Source organism: Mustelus asterias, chromosome 3 (assembly GCF_964213995.1).
Source record: "Mustelus asterias chromosome 3, sMusAst1.hap1.1, whole genome shotgun sequence".
Lineage (NCBI taxonomy): Eukaryota > Metazoa > Chordata > Chondrichthyes > Carcharhiniformes > Triakidae > Mustelus > Mustelus asterias.
This window is the reverse complement of record NC_135803.1, coordinates 35637965-35658163: the sequence shown is the minus strand read 5'-3', so window position 1 is coordinate 35658163 and position 20199 is coordinate 35637965. Positions and strand designations below refer to the sequence as shown.

Sequence of the window (20199 nt, the reverse complement as noted above, 5' to 3'; positions counted from 1 at the left end):
AAATTGGATGGTGGGGAATCAGTAGATGTGGTGTACTTGGATTTCCAAACGCCATTTTGATAATTTAATCAGGCAGGCAACATAAAATCCCAGTCAACTGCTGTTTAATTAATTAAAACTAGTTTCTTGATTGCCCCGACTTGTGGATGCACCCACCGAAGTATTGTGCCCAACGTCATCCCGCACAATATTATGTGGTTCTAAGTCAAACATGTGTTCAAACTTCATACATAAAATTCTGGTCCTAGTATCCACTGCATGTTACTGTAACTTCAGATCATTAGTCATATGTAGGTGAATTAAACAAATAAGGGGAAAAATATTTTCAGGTGTATTTACCTTGCCAGTTTTTTGAAGAAACCTATCTGGATGAATTCTTGAATCATTTACTATCATATCGCAAGACTGTTCTTGTTTTGAAGTTCGCGTTCTGGTGCCACTCTTATCAACAGGCTGCATTCCGCTTAATCCAGCAGCTACAAAATCAATTTTTTTTAAAATCACAATTCTGTATAAATAGGAATGCTTCATTTTTTTTTCTTCCATGAAATAAGACTAGGCCACAGAACAATTTTTGTTTATCTTCCATTTGCAAGTTAGATGAAACTTCTATTTGTAAGTGAAGTCACAAATTAATGAGCACTGGAGGCCAAAAACAATGCTGCAAAGACCCTTAAATTGTAACCATCTGCCAATGAGGCAACTTTAAAAATCTAGTCAATTATATGGTTCAACAAGCAGCCAGTAATTCAAATCTCTGCCTGGAAAAGTGAAGAAACAACGTTAAGTTTTTTCACTGTTCCCACATGTTTTATCCAGTTGATTATTGGTACAGTAAGTGAAAACCAAGAGAGCAAGTTATGTATCTGTGTAGCATAACAATTAACTGTGGAGTGGACACACTGAGGAACATAAACAAATGATTCCATGCAGTGTGTAGAAGCATGCATCTCATTTAATACTATGATAGCATAATTAGCTTGTGGATTGTGTCAATTTGCATAACAATGATAGTTAATTTCATCAATCCTTAGTGAAGGAGAACTAGAAGTCGATTTTCTAGATGGCCAAACAAAGAAAGCACAATGACTTCTCACTGCACAGACTCATGGATGGATGGTTTGAACGGGTTGAAACAATGGAAGATTCAAAAGATGGTCATGCGGAAACATGGCACATATGAATCTCTAAGTTCTGGAAAACTAAGGCTAATGGACTTGCCAAATAACTCAGCATGGAAAGCTTTAAAGTGTCATACAGATTTCTAAGCCACCAGGAAAGTTGGGTACAACCTTACTTGCAAACAACTGTGCAATGATAAGGGAGAAGCCCATTGCTGCTACATGGACCTGAGAAGCTGGGTTTACTAAGAGTAACTGAATGCAATTTAAAACATGGCTGGACTAGATTTTCCCAATGTGTCCTGTGCTTAAACAGAGGTGGTGGTAGCAGAACAAGAAAAAATGCTTTACAGTGGTATGTGCAAACCTAATGGGCTAGCTGAGAAAAGAACCTCTGATGGCATGCCTACTCAGAAGTTTCAGTTCCTGTGAAAAACCTAATTGTAATTCACATTCAGCTGAAGAGTAACCACTAAAATTGCACCTGGAATTGTAAGGATGGCAGTCTAAGTGTGAAAAATCATCAAATTTACATCAGTATGACTTACAATGCAACAGTAAATAAAGAATTTCTTTTTCCAAATGATTTCACAACAAGCTGAGATGTGAACTTTAGAACTGTTTCTGAGGTAACATTTGAAAAAATGATTTTCAAGTGCTCTTTTACTTCAGAGGCAGACACATGCTTACAGACACTGCCTTTTTACTGTTTATACTGGAAGTTTAACAAAAATAATGGTTCACCAAAAATATTTATGCAGCTGTGGTGTTTATTTATCCATATCAAAAGCACTTGCTCACAGCCTCTGGGTAAAAAGCTTAGAAACTACTTTCCAAATTCCTTTACTCATCCTCCACCACTTCCGGACCCACACCAAAGAAACCTGAATGAAGTGCATAACCTCTGATTCAGTATAAACAATGATCTGAAGGTCTGTTCTAATTGTGTTAAATAAAGGATCTCAACAAGCAAATTCATCACACTTCCAGCAACAAATGGCGATATCATGCCATGTTTTCCTACCAGATTTCATGGAACTAATATCGTGGGCCGAAGGGCCTGTTCTGTGCTGTACTGTTCTATATGATGGGTTTAAAGTTTGTATTCATAAAACAGCAAATCACCGTTAAGAAATAGGTTTAAGTTTTTAAGTTTATTTATTAGTGTCACAAGTAGGCTTACGTTAACACTGTAATGAAGTTACTGTGAAAACCCCCCAGCCACCACACTTCAGCGCCTGTTCGGGTACACCGAGGGAGAATTTAGCATGGCTAATTTACCCAACCAGCTCATCTTTCGGACTGTGGGAGGAAACCAGCGCACCCGGAGAAACCCACACAGACACAGGGAGAACGTGCAGACTCTGCACATAGTGTCCCAAGCCAGGAATCAAACCCGGGTCCCTGGTGCTGAGAGGCAGCAGTGCTAGCCATTGTGTCACCATGAAAAAACCGCCAGTATTGAAATTGTTCAAAACTGTAGAAACCATAAATAAATGAATTATAGTTACTCATGGGGGTAACAAAGCAAAAACAACTAAACATTTGAGAAAAACAAAACAAAATTCTTCAGTCACTATCAATGCATCAGTAAGTGGAATACATACTCCTGAAAATAATGTGACAAACAATAGAAAATTATAAAGTATGAAAGAAAACCCAATTAAAGTCCCATTTTCTTTGCTTCAAAAATGTACCTAACATACTTTTGGAGAGAGGCCTGCGTTATCGGGAAAGACTGAGACTTGTGTTATCATACAACAAGGTCAGCTTTTAATTATACAGCACCTTCAATGTAAAAAAAAAAGTCCCAAGTCATTTCATAGGAGCATTATAAAGCAAAATTTGACATTGAGTTGCATGAGGTATATTAGGACAGAAAGCCAAAAACTTTGCAGCATTGCTTTTTTTTTTACTTTGTTCATGGGATGTGGGCATTGCTAAATCACAGAAATGTCACAACGTAGGAGGCTAAACCAGTGCCTCATACAAGTACAAGAATAAAGTCTGGCTACAATTGTACGGGCCTTTGGTGAGACCACATTAAAGTACTGTGTGCAATTTTGATTTCCATATTTAAGGAAGAATATAGCTGCTTTGGAGACAGTGCAGCAAAGGTTCATTAGATTAGTCTATGGGATGACAAGGATGTGCGGGTTAGGTCGAAAGATGTGCGGGCTAGGTCGATTGGCCATGCTACAATTGCCCGTTAGTGTCCTGAGATACATAGGTTAGAGAGATTAGCGGGTAAATATGTAGGGATATGGGGGTAGGGCCTGGGTGGGATTGTGGTCGGTGCAGACTCGATGGGCCCAATGGCCTCTTTCTGCACTGTAGGGTTTCTATGATTCTTCTATGACAGTCTGTGATAAGAGGCTGAGTAGATTGGGTCTACATTCGCTGGAGTTTAGAAGAATGAGAGGTGATCTCATTGAAACATTCAAGATTATGAAGGTGCTTGATAGGGTAGACACCAGGTGAGACATTGTTTCCCCTGACTGGGAAATCAAGAACAAGGTGGCACTGCTTCAGTGTAGGGGCCAATCATTTAGGACTGAGATTAGGTGAAATTTCTACACTTGGGATGTGAATCTTTGGAATTTTCTACTCAAGGGTTATGGATACGTAATCATTGAAAGGCTAAGATAGACATATTTCTGGTCTCTCAGGGAATCAAAGGGTATGAGGAGCAGACAGGAAAGTGGACTTGAAGCCCAATATTAGTCATGGTCATATAGAATGGCAGAGCAGGCTCAATGGATTGTATGGTCTTCTCCAGCTCCTATTCCTTTTATTATGTTCTTAGCATTACAGATTTTTGATAGCTTTTTGCCAAATCATTGGATCCAAAAACGTTTCCTTGTAAGAGAGGAAAGCACATTTCATCTTATTTACTTGGCTCTTGCATGTCATTCCGTTCTCCTTCCTCATTAGCCTCCCGCCTGCCCCTTCACCTGATACACATTGGCAACATTTTCTATTTACAATATTTATTTATGAAAGAAATCATACATCAAATTGACCTACTATCCCAATATAAACCTTTGCTGAGGCCCCGAAGTTTATTTTGCTAACATTTGACCAAGTGCATTATTCTGGTTCCATTATCATTTGAGGTACTGAATATTTTGACCGATTGAAATAATAAATGCTACTACATAGTTGACTGCAACTATGAAAGGACTAAATTGCAAAGCTGTTAAATTCATAGATCAAACATTCTGAATTAACTGTCAGGTCAATGTGCATAAATCACTATAAGAAACTTATTTAAGAACCATCTATGTCAAGGATGTTATCTCACCATTAAAGTCAAACTAAGTATAATTACAATTATTTCCAAGGGTTTGTTTTTGAAAAAAACCCTCTAAATTTGGACTTTTAAGTTACTAGTGTAACAAGTAGTTCAAGGTGGAAATAAACATCTTAAACAAACTAAATCGATAAAATGCATAACAATATATCGATCTCTCAAGTATGTATCAAAATAGGCTTTTAGGCATTACTACATATTTAGCAAACAGTCATGGCAAGATTATACTACATACTTAAAATCTGTTACAAACTGAGAGATATTCAAAGGTAAAAATCACCAATTAAATGGCTTTAGCTTTTTCAACAAGAATTTGGTATACCATAATAACACAAAATTGAATACCTTCCAATGCTTTACTTCCTAAAGTGAAATAAGTTGCAGTTTAAGTTAGAAAGATTAACTGACCAAGATAATCTCACCCTTTTCTGAAGGACTGAAGTTTATCTTGCTAACACTTCTACCAAGTCCGATTTTCACACTCATTCCATTATCGCTCTCATCTTGGCTGCCATCATATTGTTCTTCAATAATTACATCAGGACTGGTTTCAAGTATTTTAACTTTATCCTGGGCTGGAAAGTCCTCAAAGTTAACATTACTAACTTCACCAGGAACTTCTGATTGAGCAGCTGCATTAGTTTCTGAGCCATATCGTTCAGGTATAATAACCTGCAGAAATACAAACAGAGGGTCATGAAAATTCTGCACTTTAGCAGTAAAATCTAAATTGAACAAACTTGTCCAAAGTGCTGTTCAGCAAACAACTTATTAATTCATGTGCGTTGTGTTCAAAGGCAGGTTCTCGGCTCATTGTTTGCTGATGCTTAGCCATGGCTACTTTTTCTGCAGCGGTTTGTATTGCCTCCCACTGGCAGGGGTAGGGCAAGGAAACAGGTCCCAAGTGTACCTCAGCCAGAATAACAATTGAATCTGCGTTGTTAACATTATTTTGAACCACACGCTTGCCATTTGAGCTAACCCTTAGACAACAATCAAGAAAAATCAATTTACAAAAAATTCTTGAGCGAAGTAATTGCAATTAAACAAATGGCAAATCAAATGGAAAATAAAACAGCACAATCAATTTTGACTGCTGAGACATAAATTTGGCTGATATTTAGACCACCAGTCAGAAGAAAAAGAACAAAGGCTTATATGTATATAGTGCCTTTAATGCAACAAAACTTCACTGGATGTTTCAGAGGGTGGCACAGTGGCTAGCATTGCTGCCTCACAGCGCCAGAGACCCGGGTCCAATCCGGCCCTGGGTGACTGTGTGGAGTTTGCACATTCTCCCCAAGTCTGCATGGGTTTCCTCTGGGTTCTCCGGTTTCTTCCCACAGTCCAAAGATGTGAGTTAGGTTGATTGGCCATGTTAAATTGCCCATTAATGTTAAGGGGACTAGCAGGGTAAATGCGTGGGGTTACGGGGACAGGGCCTGGGTGGAATTGTTGTCGGTGCAGGCTTGATGGGCCAAATGGCCTCCTTCTCATTTTAGGGATTCTATGAGAAGCATTATAAAGTAAGATCTGATGCTATGCCACAGAAGGAAAAACTCGATTAGATTACCAAAAGTTTGGTCAAAGAGGTAGGTTTCAAGAAGTGTCTTAAAGGAGGAAAGCGAAGGAGAGAGGCAGAAAAATGCATGAAGGGAATTCCAGAGCTCTGGGCCTAGGCAACTGAAGGCAATTATAATTGCTCCACAAAAAGCCAAAATTAAAGGAGTGTAGGCATTGTATAGAGTTGTAGGGATGGAGGAGATTACAGAGATATTGATGGGCAAGGTCGTGTAGGGGTGAGAACTAGGATCAGGATTTTAAAATCAAGAGGTTGCTTGACAGGGAAGTCAATTCAAATCAGTGAGAACTGGGGTGATAGGGGAACGGAACCAGCTGAGAGTTCAGACACAAGTAGCAATTTTTTTGATTTGATTTATTATTGTCACATATATTGGTATACGTGCTATAGAGACAAAACATACCGTTCATAGAATACAGAAGGGAAAAGGAAAGGAGAGAGTGCAGAATATAGTGTTACAGTCACAGCTAGAGTGCAGAGAAAGATCAGCTTAATATATGGTAGGTCCATTCAAATGTCTGATGGCAGCAGGGAAGAAGCTGTTCTTGAGTCAGTTGGTACGTGATCTCAAACTTTTTTAAACTCTTTTTCCCAACGGAACAAAGTGGAGGAAAGTATGTCTTGGGTGTGAGGTCCTTGATTATGCTGGCTGCTTTTCCGGGGCAGCTGGAAATGTAGACGGGGTCAATGGATGGGAGGTTGGTTTGTGTGATGGACTGGGCTGCATACACAACCCTTTATAGTTTCTTGCAGTCTTGGTCAGAGCAGGAACCATACCAAGCTGCGATAAATTCGGAAAGGATGCTTTCTATGGTGCATTTGTAAAAATTGGTGAGTCATAGCGGACAGGCCAAATTTCCTAAGCCTCCTGAGAAAGCAGAGGCATTGGTGAGCTCTCTTAACTATAGCATCATCATGGAGCAACAATTTTGGATGACCTCAAGTTTATGGATGGTTGAATGTGGAGGTTCAACCAGGAGTGCATTTGAATAATAAAATCTAAAGGTAGTGAATGCATGGATGAAGATTTCAGTAGCAGATGAGCTAAGGTGAAGTCGAGTGATGCTACAAAGATGTCACAAAAATGTGGTCAGATGTTCATTTTACGATTTAATCCAACACCATTTTCAGTCTGCTGTTGATCTACTGTGAAGGGTTGATGTCCAAAGGGATGTCCCTATTCATGGCTTCCTGAAAGCTGCCAAGCAGGTACAGCAAGTAATTAGAAAGGCAAATGGTCTGTGGCCTTTATTGCAAAAGGATTTGAGTACAGGGGCAAAGATGCTTTGCTGTAATTACATTGACCCTTGGTGAGGCCACCCCTTGAGTACCGTGCACAGTTTTGGTCTCCTTACTCAAGGAAGGATATACTTGCCATAGAAGAAGTGCATCGGAGATTCACCAGACTGATCCTTGGAATGGTGGGATTTTTTTCCCTTGAGGAGAGATTGAGGAGATTGGGCCTGAATTCTCTAGAGTTTAGAGAGTTGATCTCATTGAAACATTCAAAATTCTAACAGGGCTCGACAAGGTACATGCAGGAAGAATGCTCCTCCTTGCTGAGGGTCTAGACCAAGGGACACAGTCTCAAAATATGGGGTAGATCTTTTAGGACTGAGATGAGAAGAAATTTCTTCACAATGGGTGGTAAATCTTTGGAATGCTCTACCCCAAAGGACTATGAAGGCTTAGCCATCAAGTATGTTCTGGACAAAGATCAATAGATTTCTTGATAGTAAAGACATCAAGGGCGATGGGTTTGTGCAGGAAAATAACAGAGGTAGGTCAGCCACAATCTAATTTAATGGGGGATCAGGCTTGAAGGGCCAAATGACCTACTGCTGCTCTTATTTTCTATAATCCTATGTTCCAATGTTGTCAGGGAGAGGAATGGAAGGAACAGAGTTTTGAGCGGGGACTGAAAACCATGGCTTCAGTCTTCCCAATATTTAATTGAAGGAAATTTCTGCTCATCCAGTACCGGATATCATAAGCAGTGTGATAGCTCAGTAACAGTGGAATTGTCGAGAAAGGTAGTGAGGAGGTAGAGCTAGGTGTCATCAGTGTACATGTGAAAATTAATAGTTGCCCAGGGGCAACATTTGATGAGAAATAGGAGGCAACCAAGGATACGTCTTTGGCAGACAGTAAAGGTAATGGTGGGGCAGGAGGAGGAGAAGCCATAGCAAGTGATTCTCGAGCTATGATTAGATAGATAAGAATGGAAGGGGGAGAAAGCAGTCCTACCCAGCTAGGCAACAGCAGAAAAGCACTCAAGGAGGATGGTACAGTCAACTGTGTCAAAACACCAATATAGGTTAGGTTACAAGAATATTGGATGAGCTTGATGAATGAGAAGCTAGCCAGGAGGGCTTTGGAAAAGTTGAGTATTTAAGTGAAAAGTTACTCAATAAATAGGGCCAAAGCAAGGCAGGTGAGTTGGGGAGGTGGAAGAGAACAGTCTTTGTGATGGAGAGAATATTGGTCAGAAGCTCAGGTCCAGATTAAATATGACATTGAAGTTACAGTCTTGTTGATGTCAGCCAGACATTTTGTGGTGAATATGACTTATACTAGATATCAAACAGGAAGGGCAAGACTTGAGAAAGACAGGGAATTGATGCATGTTTTCAGTAGACATATGTAAACTGACCTCACTCTTCAGACATTGCAGTCATGAGGAAGTAGATGAAAAGAGGATGGAGTCAAGGATAGATCCTCAGTGATTCCTGAGGTTTCTATGCAGGCATTGGAAGAAAAGCCAATAATGGAGACGCGCTGCCTACAACATGGGGTACTGTCAACAAATTTCACCTGAAGGGGACTGTGTCAGTTTTAGAAGTGAAATTGTGCTGAATATTTTGAAGAATTCATTAACAAAAATGCAAACATTAAATATCCCATGAGCTAGCCCAATCAAGCAGGGTAGTCGTTTCAAGACTGAAACAGGGCAACCTTGAGCAACACCGAGAGAAGTGGAACTCCTTCCTTAATATTTTTTAAAATTGACTTTGTATCAGATTGATGAGCAGCAGCACAGGACCAGATCAATCTCAAAATTAATGCCATTGGTCTTACTTTTTAAATTGGCTTGATTTGCCTGGTCTAGATTATTAATGCAGTGTTCAGGTGACCATGGCTACCCTTTCTTCTGAGAAAGTGAGTGAAATGTGATAAACATCCCAGAATGCGCACAACCGAAAAATCTGCCATTCAGCATGCATTCACTTGCCCTTGCTTTATACGCGAATCACTTCAGTCCTATTGGAAGGAAAAAAAACTATGCGGACAGAAATCAGCAGAATGTGGCAATTTTGCACGTGGTCAACAAAATGAATCATGGGCTGCGCTCAGGACTTCAGGTTGCCCACCACGGAGTACAAGAATTTTGATCAAGTGACAAGGAAAAAAAATCGCAATATATGTCCAAGTCGGGACAGGATATGACTTGGAAGTCACTGTGTTGCCCTGTACTGACTGCCTTTGCCCTTCTAGGTGGTTGAGGTCACTGGTTTGAGGGGTGCTGTTGAGGAAGCCTTGGCAAACTGCTGTAGAGCATCCTGCAGACAGCACGCACTGTAGCTACAGTACATTATGGCGGAGCCAATTAACATTTAAGGTGCTGGGTGGGCTGGTCAGGCAGATCAGCCCACCCAGCCTCGTGATGGATGTTGTTCAGTTTTGTGTATGTTAGTGCAGCTACACGCATCCTGGCAAGTATTACAATATATTCCTGAATTGACCTTTTTGGGTAATGGAGTCAGGAGGCAAGCCATTTGTTGCAGAATACCTAGCCTCTAATCTGCTCTCCTAGATATTTATGTGGCTGTTCTAGTTCAGTTTCTGGTCAATGGCAAACTTTGAATATTGATGGTAAGGAATTCAGCGATGGTAGCACCATTGAATATCAAGAGGAGAGGAGATGGTCAGACTCTCTAATTGCCTCACACGAGTGAAGCCCAAGCCTGAATGTCAGCCAGGTCTTGTTGCATGTGGGCATGGACAGTTTTATTATGAAACAAATTGTAAATGGAGTTGAACACTGCCCAAATATCAGCAAACAGTTCCACTTCAGACTTTATGATAGAAGATTACTGTTGAGGCAACTGGACACTGCCTTGAAGAAATACTATAGCTATGTCTTACACTAGTAGTCTCCATTTTCAAATAACAGTTCTATAGTGTCTTTAATGTGAGCAAAATTCCAAGCACAAATCAGACGAAAACTGATGCCACACCAAAGAACAAGCTATTCAGAAGGACGGTGTAAAGTAAATAGGCAGGTTATAAGGAGGGTTCTAAAGAAGAAGAGAAAGGTGGAGAGGATCAGTGACAGAATTCTACAGCTTGGGGGCTGAATAGCTAAAAGCATAGCCAGGAAAGGTAGACAAGGGTGTGAGGATGCATAAGGCCAGAATGGGGGGAACACAGTTTGAAAAAAGTTGCAGGGCAGGTGAATGTTGCAAAGATAAGAAGGGAAAAGACAAGGAGGGGTTTGAAAACTAGGAGGCAAATATTAAATTTATGGGGCTGTAGACCAGAAACCAATGTAGGTCAACGAATGAAGGGATTTGAGGGAACAAGGCTTGGTGGAAATTAGGATATGGGTGCAAAGTTCTGGATTAGTTCACGTTCATTGTGGATGGAATATGGGTAGTGGGCCAGAGTGCATTGGAATGGCCACGTGTGGAAGTAATAAATGTATGGATGAGAGTGAGGTGGGGACAGAGAAGATCAGGAGTCAGAAGCTCAGCTCTGGATCAAATGGCACACTAAGATTATGAACAGTTTGGTTCCACACGAGACAATGCCTGAGAAAAGGACAGAATCAGTGCTAAGGATACAGGGTTTGTGGCAAGGCTGAAAGACAATCGTTTTGGTCATCCTAAAGTTTAGTTGTAAGTATTTGCCATTCGTCTAGGAACTGTTCAAGCATTCTGACAACACAGAAGCAGTGGAGAACTTGAGAGAGCTGGTGGTCAGGTAGAGTTGGGTATCCTTAGTCTGAAATTATATATTTGGATGATATCACTAAGAACCAACATATTGCTATGAAATAGGAGGGGCCTGGGATGGTTCCTTGAGGATTCCAGAGGTCTGCTAAATTGCTTGCGAGTCAAAAACAATGTGCGCTCAGTTCAGTCATGGAGCAACTTTGTGATCCTGAAAGCAAAACATCAACTCAAGGAGGGTAAATTTGTTATAATGTTGACCGAATCCTTATTTAAACTTCACAGTTTACAAGAATAAAACATTAATGATTAATAGAAATGTAAGTGCTTTCACAATCAGTTTCACTACAGACTTTTTTGCATTGACTAAATGTTCAAATGTTGGATCATATTTCTGGCTAACACAGTCATGTATGAATGATTCCTTGACAAAATCCACAAAGTACTGCATCCTATTTTCCACACTTAACAATGCTAACATTTTATGGTATTTTATAATAGCCTTTTCTATTGAAAGGTTTTTTAAATATGTAGGGTTGCAAAAAAAACAGCATGGGTGTTTTCCTGATCACAAATTTCATTCAATGTAAAAGCTCAGAAGAAAGATGGTTGGCCTCTTTACAGTAAATTCTTCCAGCGAAGGAAGGAGATTGCACTTAAATTTATTTAGTTTCTTTCATTTGTAATTGTTGTACTTGTAATAATGTAATGTAATGTAATGTCCAATGTAATAAAACCAAATCCATAATAATTGAGAAAAGGTCTATACAAATAAAATTCAAGATCCAAGTTAAGAACATGCATTCAATAAACCTAGCTTAAAAATTTCAAAGTGGTTCATTTATTAAGTTGATAAGTTGGTTCTGATTCACATAAGCCAATATTATACACTTATTTTCTTGCAATGTCATGAAAAGTTGTCCAAACAGGCATTTCTCCTTTAAGAGATATTCAGTACCAATGACTTCTGAACACAAGCCATTATTCCTATTAATATGAAGTTCCAGCACCTTAATGAAGCCCAGAGTACATGCAATTTTAGCACATTTTACAAGCTCAGCAAAGAAACAAAGCAAAACACTGTTGAGAAAGTTCAGATTAAAGCCAAGAAAAGCAATTCAACTTTCCACAGTTCACTTTGGCTTCTGGCAATAGTTCTTTCCTGCAAAAGTTCGATTTGAAACCTGTCATATTAAGTAACAATTTATGGAAGTTCTCAAGGGTATTCGTACTAGTGGGAACTTCCTTTTGGTGGTCTACTCTAAATTACAGTAGCAATTATTTATTTATTTATTGGGAGCGGTAGGTTATTACATTTGATAGGGTTGGGTTTTTACAAACGTTTTTAGTGCATCTGGTGTGACTACGGTTGTATCTTGATAGACATAGCTATTTTGCCAAGTCTTTACGTGCTTGGATAAGGACAGTTATATACAACAAGATAAACTGTTTTACAGCTTAATCGTTTCTATAAAGCAAACTTATTTTTGGACACAAACTCAATTGTCAGATTTATTGCTGACGATCAAGTTTTGTCACAAATACACTGATATATTTTGAGCCCTTCCTGCAAGAATTCTTTTTTTTAAATACTTCTTTTCTGCACCCTTCTGGAAAAGGGATGATTGGTCTGCAAGTTGCTAGATAGTCACCCAGTTGACTTGAAGCACAGGCCTGGAAATTTACTGGTTCTGCTGCAGAAGGCACTGCATCCAAGAGCACAGGCTACTAAAGGCTCAGACACATAATGCAAAACACTTGGTGCTCTGAACGTCTGCACAAAGTCACAAAGTATAGAGGGGTCCAGCTCCAATCTTTTTCAAGGCTTTGGGTAGAGTGTGGAGACTATGGCTGGCTCCAACATGATGGAGCATCCTGACAGCTTATGTAAGTTCAGATGGCTCTGGCCATTTGAAGTGTTGGTATGGAAGCATACTGTTGGCATAGTTTTGTTTTGGAAGATCTCTTTATTTGGGAACTAAGGGCAAAGAACATTAAAGTTTGGAGTGAAGGAAAGCAACAGGTTGTTGTTGCAAGAGAACTGCCGAGGATCGAGATAGAAAGTAAATGTAAGGTCACATTTAGTCGAAGCAATTCTTGATGAATTTCTCTGAGCTTAGGAAGCATGGGGTTGATCCCTTTTTAAACAATGGAACTACATTTGCATTTCTCCAGTCCTCTGGTACCTCCCTATATCTAATGAGGATTGGAAAATCATCCTCTGAGCATCTGCTATTTCCTCCCTAACCACCTTCAGCAGCTTCAGTCACAACCCATTTGGCCCTGGTGACTTTGCCAACCTAGCACAAAGAAGGCCATCGAGCCCATGTTGTCCATGTCAATTAAAAAAAGAGCTGTCCAGCCTAATCACACCTTCCAGATCTTGGTTCATAGCCCAATAGTTACAGCACCTCAAAAGGGATAATCAAATGTCTTTTAAATGTGATGACAATTTCTTTCAGGTAATGAGTTCCATACCCTGCTCCACCCAACAGCACTCCTAGATGAAAACAATTATTCCTCAATCCCTCTAATTCCTCTGTTAATTACTTTAAATCTATGCTCCCTGGTCATCCACCTCTCTACTATCAGAGGTTTAGAAAGTATGATGATATTCAATAACACTGCCAAGGTGAGTGTGTATGGTCTACCACTAGCCATAGTGGAAACGTAGCAAGCCACTTAGTATCCAAAATATATATACTACCCAGCTGGTTGTTTAATTAGCCAACTGGTTCTACCACATAAATTTGGGAATTTTTGTTCTTTGGCACAGATTTCAATCCAATTGTATTCGACTGGTTAATTGTTTGATAGAATATTGAAGAAATTTCAGACAGGTATGAAGTATTTTTGTGCTGCTATCATATACATAATTTTGGGACATGAAAGTTTTTGCAAAATGCCTGAAAAGGGATAATTATAGTGTGATATCTGTATCATCTGGGAATCTTCTGCAGAAAAGTATAGTCTTGTGCCCAATTGAGCCAATCATGATAGGAGAACAAAGGCAAAGAGAAATATCAGCATTCCATATATTCCTCTTCGCCCACTCAGAGTAATTGCTCCATGAACTTTTCTGTAGAAAGTTCCCAGATGATACAGATATCACACTATAATTAGCTCCTTTCAGCCATTTTGCAAAAACGTTTATGTCCCAAAATTATGCATATGATAGCAGCACAAAAATACTTCATACTCATTTGAAATTTCTTCAACATTCTATCAAACAATTAAGCATATTTTTAAAGATTCCATTAAAATGAGAGAAATGCCTATATTAAACATTCTCATTTTAATATGACATCTTAAGTTTGGGTCTAAAAATTTTAATAAAATGCATTTAGAACTATAAATAGATCTAAGTCACCTGCACAACATAAAAGAAAACCTCTCAACAATAAATATAATTTTGTACTCCACCCGATAATGTTCCTTTGTGATTCCAATATTAAAAGATCTCAGGCCAAAAGCTGTGTCCCACTTGCCTTTTCAGGGTAAAGCTCTGCACTCAGTCCCATCTTAAATCATTACATAACACTGACAAAGCAATTTCCCTTTCCTGTGTTTTCTTGCTTTGAATGCTCTGGCATACTCAGCACCACACCTAACTACTCATATTCTATTGTAGAATATTGTCAAATGTGTTACACCCAAGGGGAAACAGATACTAATAATCTACAAAGCTGTGTGAATATACACATAGCATTACATTTCCCATATAAACAGTAATTCAGTCTTGTTCATGGTTTCTCCGCACCTCCCTAAACAGAACATCCACCCATCCTGTTCAGGAAATCCAAAACATTTGGGGATTTTCTTTTTTCCAGTATGGCAATTTGTATGTTAACAGGAATTGGTATCCAATTAACAAATATTTTCATGTATACAGTTAAAATATTCTGCTAAAGTATTTAAATGTTGGAGAAAGCAACCATTGAAGAATCCATACTCAAAGCTAATACTGCTTAAACACACACAAAGCTCAAAGGTCACTCAGAGTAAGAGAAACTTAAATACGTTCGGTATGACCAACTAACTAACATTTTTTTTTTCTGCAGTTTTTAATTGAGATGTATGATCCAATAACGTGCAGATTTTTTCCATATAATTTTTACCACTACCACCTGAAATGATTTCATTAATTGAAATCAATGATTCATTAATCATTTCATCCTTTTCAATAGAACATCTTTTATTTTAAAGTCTTGAGCACATTTTTGTCCTTGTATTAAACATTTACATTTAATGTCTTGCCTTATCATAGAATCATAGAAACCCTACAGTGCAGAAGGAGGCCATTCGGCCCATCGAGTCTGCACCGACCACAATCCCACCCAGGCCCTACCCCCACATATTTTACCCACTAATCCCTCTAACCTACACATCCCAGGACTCTAAGGGGCAATTTTTTAACCTGGCCAATCAACCTAACCCGCACATCTTTGGACTGTGGGAGGAAACCGGAGCACCCGGAGGAAACCCACGCAGACACGAGGAGAATGTGCAAACTCCACACAGACAGTGACCCGAGCCGGGAATCGAACCCGGGACCCTGGAGCTGTGAAGCAGCAGTGCTAACCACTGTGCTACCGTGCCGCCCATTTGAAAATGAAACAAAATATTCAAAAGGAATGAGGGAACATATTTCAGCACAGTTTAATCTGATCACATGGCTGCAGGATTCAAAACAAAAATTAACTGTGGAATACGGGGAGGAGGGATATTGCAAAAATAGCAGAATGCAGTTCAAAATGATTCCTTTAAAAATTATAGAGTTTTGGGAAATTGAATGGTGCATTGGATTAGCGCATGGTTCATTCCACTCTGACTGGAACAGACTGGATGAAAATCCTGACTCCCTCTGTGCCAGTGTTCTATGAAAAATGAGCACAGGAAGCCTGAACCAGTTCCTAGCTCTCTCAGCACAAAATAATTCAAAGTTAAATTTCCTGAGGATAATGGGTACTGAAAATTCAAAATTGAGTCCACAATGGTAGCAAGGCATCCTCTTCACCTGGGCACAGGTGAGCTAACACAATGTCAGGAAGTGTATTTCTCAACATGGACAATAAAAGATACAGCCCTCACAAAAATACTATTATAATATTATTTACCCACCACTTTACCAAACGAATGTTTTAAAATGTAAATTCCTTCAATTGTTCTTCTCTCCCAAAAACTGCCGTATTTTATATATATGACTGCGTTCTCTTTCTGTCTACAGAACCCTATTTCCTAGTTTTGTCAAACTATTATGACATGTCTCCCAGTATAAATTTTTGGCAACATTTATAATGAAAACTGCCTGTGAAAACCTGTCCCACCTTAAACACAACCTTCAGTTTTGCATTTCCCAACTCCTCAGCCTGCAGAAAAACTGCTAATTCCTTATCAACTCTACTTCTCGGCTTCCTAAATTGCTGCAAGTTTTAATTTTCAATTGCAAATAGTATTGAAGTACATAAAAACAATAGTAGCATTTCTGATTTTAAAAAGATAACTGAAATGCATCTAGATGTACTGGCCCAGTATTCTGCCACTCTCTAAACCTCGTTTCATTTAATAAGTATTCTTGTTCTCAATTTCCTATGTACAACATCACAAGAGATTGATTAGAAAAGATTTACCTCCATTGTAGATATGGGATTTGTTAAAGATTTAATTATTCTTCCTTCCATAAAACTTTCCCATTTTAGTTACTTAATTATAAAATATATTTAACTTCTCTTTGTTTCCCGTTGTGGTTGCTTCTGAAGATTTTTTGGTATAGAATTTCATGTGCCTTTCCATTGTTGAGTCTCCAATGACCAGCATCTTAAGTTATTTCCATGGACCTGATGCACTAACAACCATAAAAAGTTTTATTCCCTCCTATTTTCTTCTCTGTTCTGCTGAAATTGCCTACTCATGCTGGAGTACAGTCTCTTGTGTACTGTCCATCTTCCAGTACCTTGTTCAAGAGTCCACATATAAGGTTAGGAAGTGACTGCTGGCAAGATATTCTAAAACAGAGCAACGTTAAAGAGGAGCTCATTCCCATACTGTGCTCAAAGCAACAAAGCAGCTCAAATATCCCCATGTCACGAGTGAAAACTTGTTCCCTCCATATTACAAAAAAAACCCACATCCCAAATGCTTAGATTTTTTATTTAATCGTTTAAACTGCATAAAGCATGATTTTTTTTCAATCCTGGATACATGTTACATTTATACCTGGTTATCACATTACAATGCAGGCATCGCAGTTTGACAGAAACAGGATGCAAACTACAACTGCAACACTTACATGCAATTTTGTATGGGTGTATGCGTGTTACATTAAAACTATTTTTAACCAAGTAGAATAACTTGCATTAAAATGACAGGTGAAAACTGGATCAACAAAAGCTCTAGTAAGAATCACACTTGGTGAGTTCAGCCTTGTTCCAAGAGGGGAATTTTCAAAATATATATATATATAAATATACATATACACACCAGTTAAACTCAAAGAATAGACTCCAAAGTATTATAATTTAGATGGGAGTTCAGTTATTACATTTTTTTAAAAAAAGAGTCCTTCAAAAACTCTGCGAACCACTCAAATAGAGATGAGCCGATGGGGATCTTTAAAAATTATTAATGGGTTGAATAAGGTAGAAATGCCACTTGGAGGAGAATCCAAAGCTAAGCATCAGAAATACAAGATGGTTACTCATAAATCCATTAGGGAGGAGAAATTTCTTCACAGAATGGCTAGAATTAGTAATTTGCTATCACAGTAAGTGATCTGACACAAATGGCTCAGCTAATTTCAAAAGGAAAACTGAGCACTGCTTGAGAGAAAGGAGAATTTAAAGATGTGCTGAAAGCTTGAGATGAGGTAACTGAAATGGGAGGAGAATCATGGATTACAAACATAAGCAGAGGTTAGTTAGGCAGAATGGCCTGTTTCTGTCTAATTCTTTCAAAATTGAATTGGTTAGCTTTGTGGTACTTAGTGATTCAAGAGAGGTGGCTTGGAATAAGATTGAGGAACTTGATTGCTCGATTTTCTGTTGGCAACTAAACGTTCAACAATATTTTTTCCCACATTGATGTTGTTCATATAAAATTGATAAATTAAGAAGTTAATTGCAGCCAATCACAACCTTATACGGCATGCACGTTTGAGACAACACTGCCTACTATAACAGTAAAGACTTTCATGTCGATAAAATTGTACGCACAACAAAAGACTTTTAAATTATAGGTAAATATAAATATATACTCATGTCGAAAACCTTAATTCAAGTGGAGAAAAGCAAAACATAGTGAACAAGTGAAAAGAGCACTCAGTCGAGCGCATAACTCCACCATGCTCTGTTTACTCAATGTTATTACAATTTATTTATTTTTTATTAGGGTCACAAATAGGCTTACATTAACACTGCAATGTCCTTACTGTGAAAATTCCCTAGTTGCCACATTCCAGTGACTGTTTGGATACACTGAGGGAGAATTTAACATGGCCAATGCACCTAACCAGCACATCTTTCAGACTATGGAAGGAAACTGGAGCACCCAGAGGAAACCCACGCAGACATGGGGAGAACATGCAGACTCCCTCCACACAGTGACCCAAGCCAGGAATCGAACCCGGGTCCCTGGCGCTGCGATGCAGCAGTGCTAACCACTGTGCTACCATGCTGCCCAGCTCTTTGTTGAGGCTATTTCTTGTCTGGTCGATGCTCTGTAACTAAAAAGCTAAAAAAAGAAATCTTTTTATTAAGAGCTTCCATGTCACAATCCACATCCAACTTGCTCTGAAAACTGACGACATTTTGACAGCTGTGGCAAATTCCATCACAACAGCTGAGACAATCCACAACATTCTAAAAAAGTCAAAAGTCAATTTACCCTATCTCTCAGTGATATCGAATTCTCTAAAAAAAATTCCAGGATCCAAATATTTCACAAAAAAAATTAGTTCTTCTTGGTCCATGCCCTGTGTTGAAATCTGTCCATTAATTTTTGAGATTTATCGTTTTCAGACAAACAGACTAATGGGGACAAACACAATACCTCTGCCCACCTTCACCAGCAGAGATAATAAAAGATACAAGGTAAACAACATATGAATTTAAGAGAAATAATGAGAATAGGGATAATGGCATTCAAACTGGAATACAAAGCAAATTGTTTGATCAGTAGCTACTATTGTAGTTAATGTTTTAGGTAAATAATCAATTTTGAAGCATTTAAATCACTTTGAAATATATTAGATACTTCATTAGTCCATGATGGATTGTGTTTATAGCAGTATCTCTAATTAGGAAGAACGCTATATTAAAACATAATCCCCAAAATGCTTCATAAACGTATGCTAAAAATCAATTGTACAAGAATCTAGAACAATCCCAAGCAACTAAAATAAGAAAGACACCACTAGAAGTGTAAAATATTGTTTTGTTCAAAATACAACAGATTTCATGATTGCGTGCATGTCATTTGCCTGCACTTGACCTTGAATAAAATTTTCTGCCCCCTGCTGTACAAAAATATAATCTATATTCTGAAATGATTATTCAGTTCTATGGTCAAGCTCTTCTGCCATTCTGTAACTTTGAAATTAATTTAGCATTGTAAAGTTGAAAAACTAGCCAAAACTTGTAAATAGCAGACTAAAACGTTGCAGGCAACTCTCGTTAACTTATGTGTTATTTATGGCCAACTGCGCAATCTGACATTCATAAAATTAATTTTCACAGAAATCCTATAATTTTAACAGACATTTCAAATGGGCCTATAATGACAATCATCTATTTGGCAAAAACAAACCGCACTTTTTGCTGGTTGACTCCACACACAACGTATTATCTATGAATACGATTTTTTAAAATTCAGGTATTTCAAGGCAACAGTTCACAAAGTAACAGTTTAAATCTTAATCTTAACCAATGCTCAAATTGTAATCTGTACTTCACTGGGCATATTTCAAATAATGCAACAAATTTTGAAAGTATAGGTAATATTATAATTTTCAAGAGACTGCTATCAAACTTGGATTTTCAGAAAAAAATAATCAGTTCAGAACTGAATGGTAGAAAATTTCTGAAGTTTGTATTTTTAATAGAGCAAGCAAAGACTGATCAAAAGTATAAAAACAAAATAATTTAAAATACTGCTTGAACACAAAAATATGCTCCATTGGGAAGCAGGTCCAATTCTCCATTCTGATAAGCTCTTGATCTTAGTTATGCGAATGGG

General features: G+C 38.4%; 1 protein-coding gene across 2 annotated transcripts in view; it reads right to left on the bottom strand.

The window, feature by feature from the left end:
• Positions 1-20199, bottom strand: part of dis3l2 (DIS3 like 3'-5' exoribonuclease 2) — a 248192-nt gene that overhangs the window by 174811 nt on the left and 53182 nt on the right. For both annotated transcript variants that reach the window (XM_078207700.1, XM_078207706.1), the window contains 2 exons: positions 4857-5106; positions 340-476 (listed from right to left, as the gene is read on the bottom strand). In XM_078207700.1, coding sequence (XP_078063826.1) covers positions 340-476; positions 4857-5106 — 387 coding nt within the window. The remainder of the gene's footprint in view (positions 1-339; positions 477-4856; positions 5107-20199) is intronic.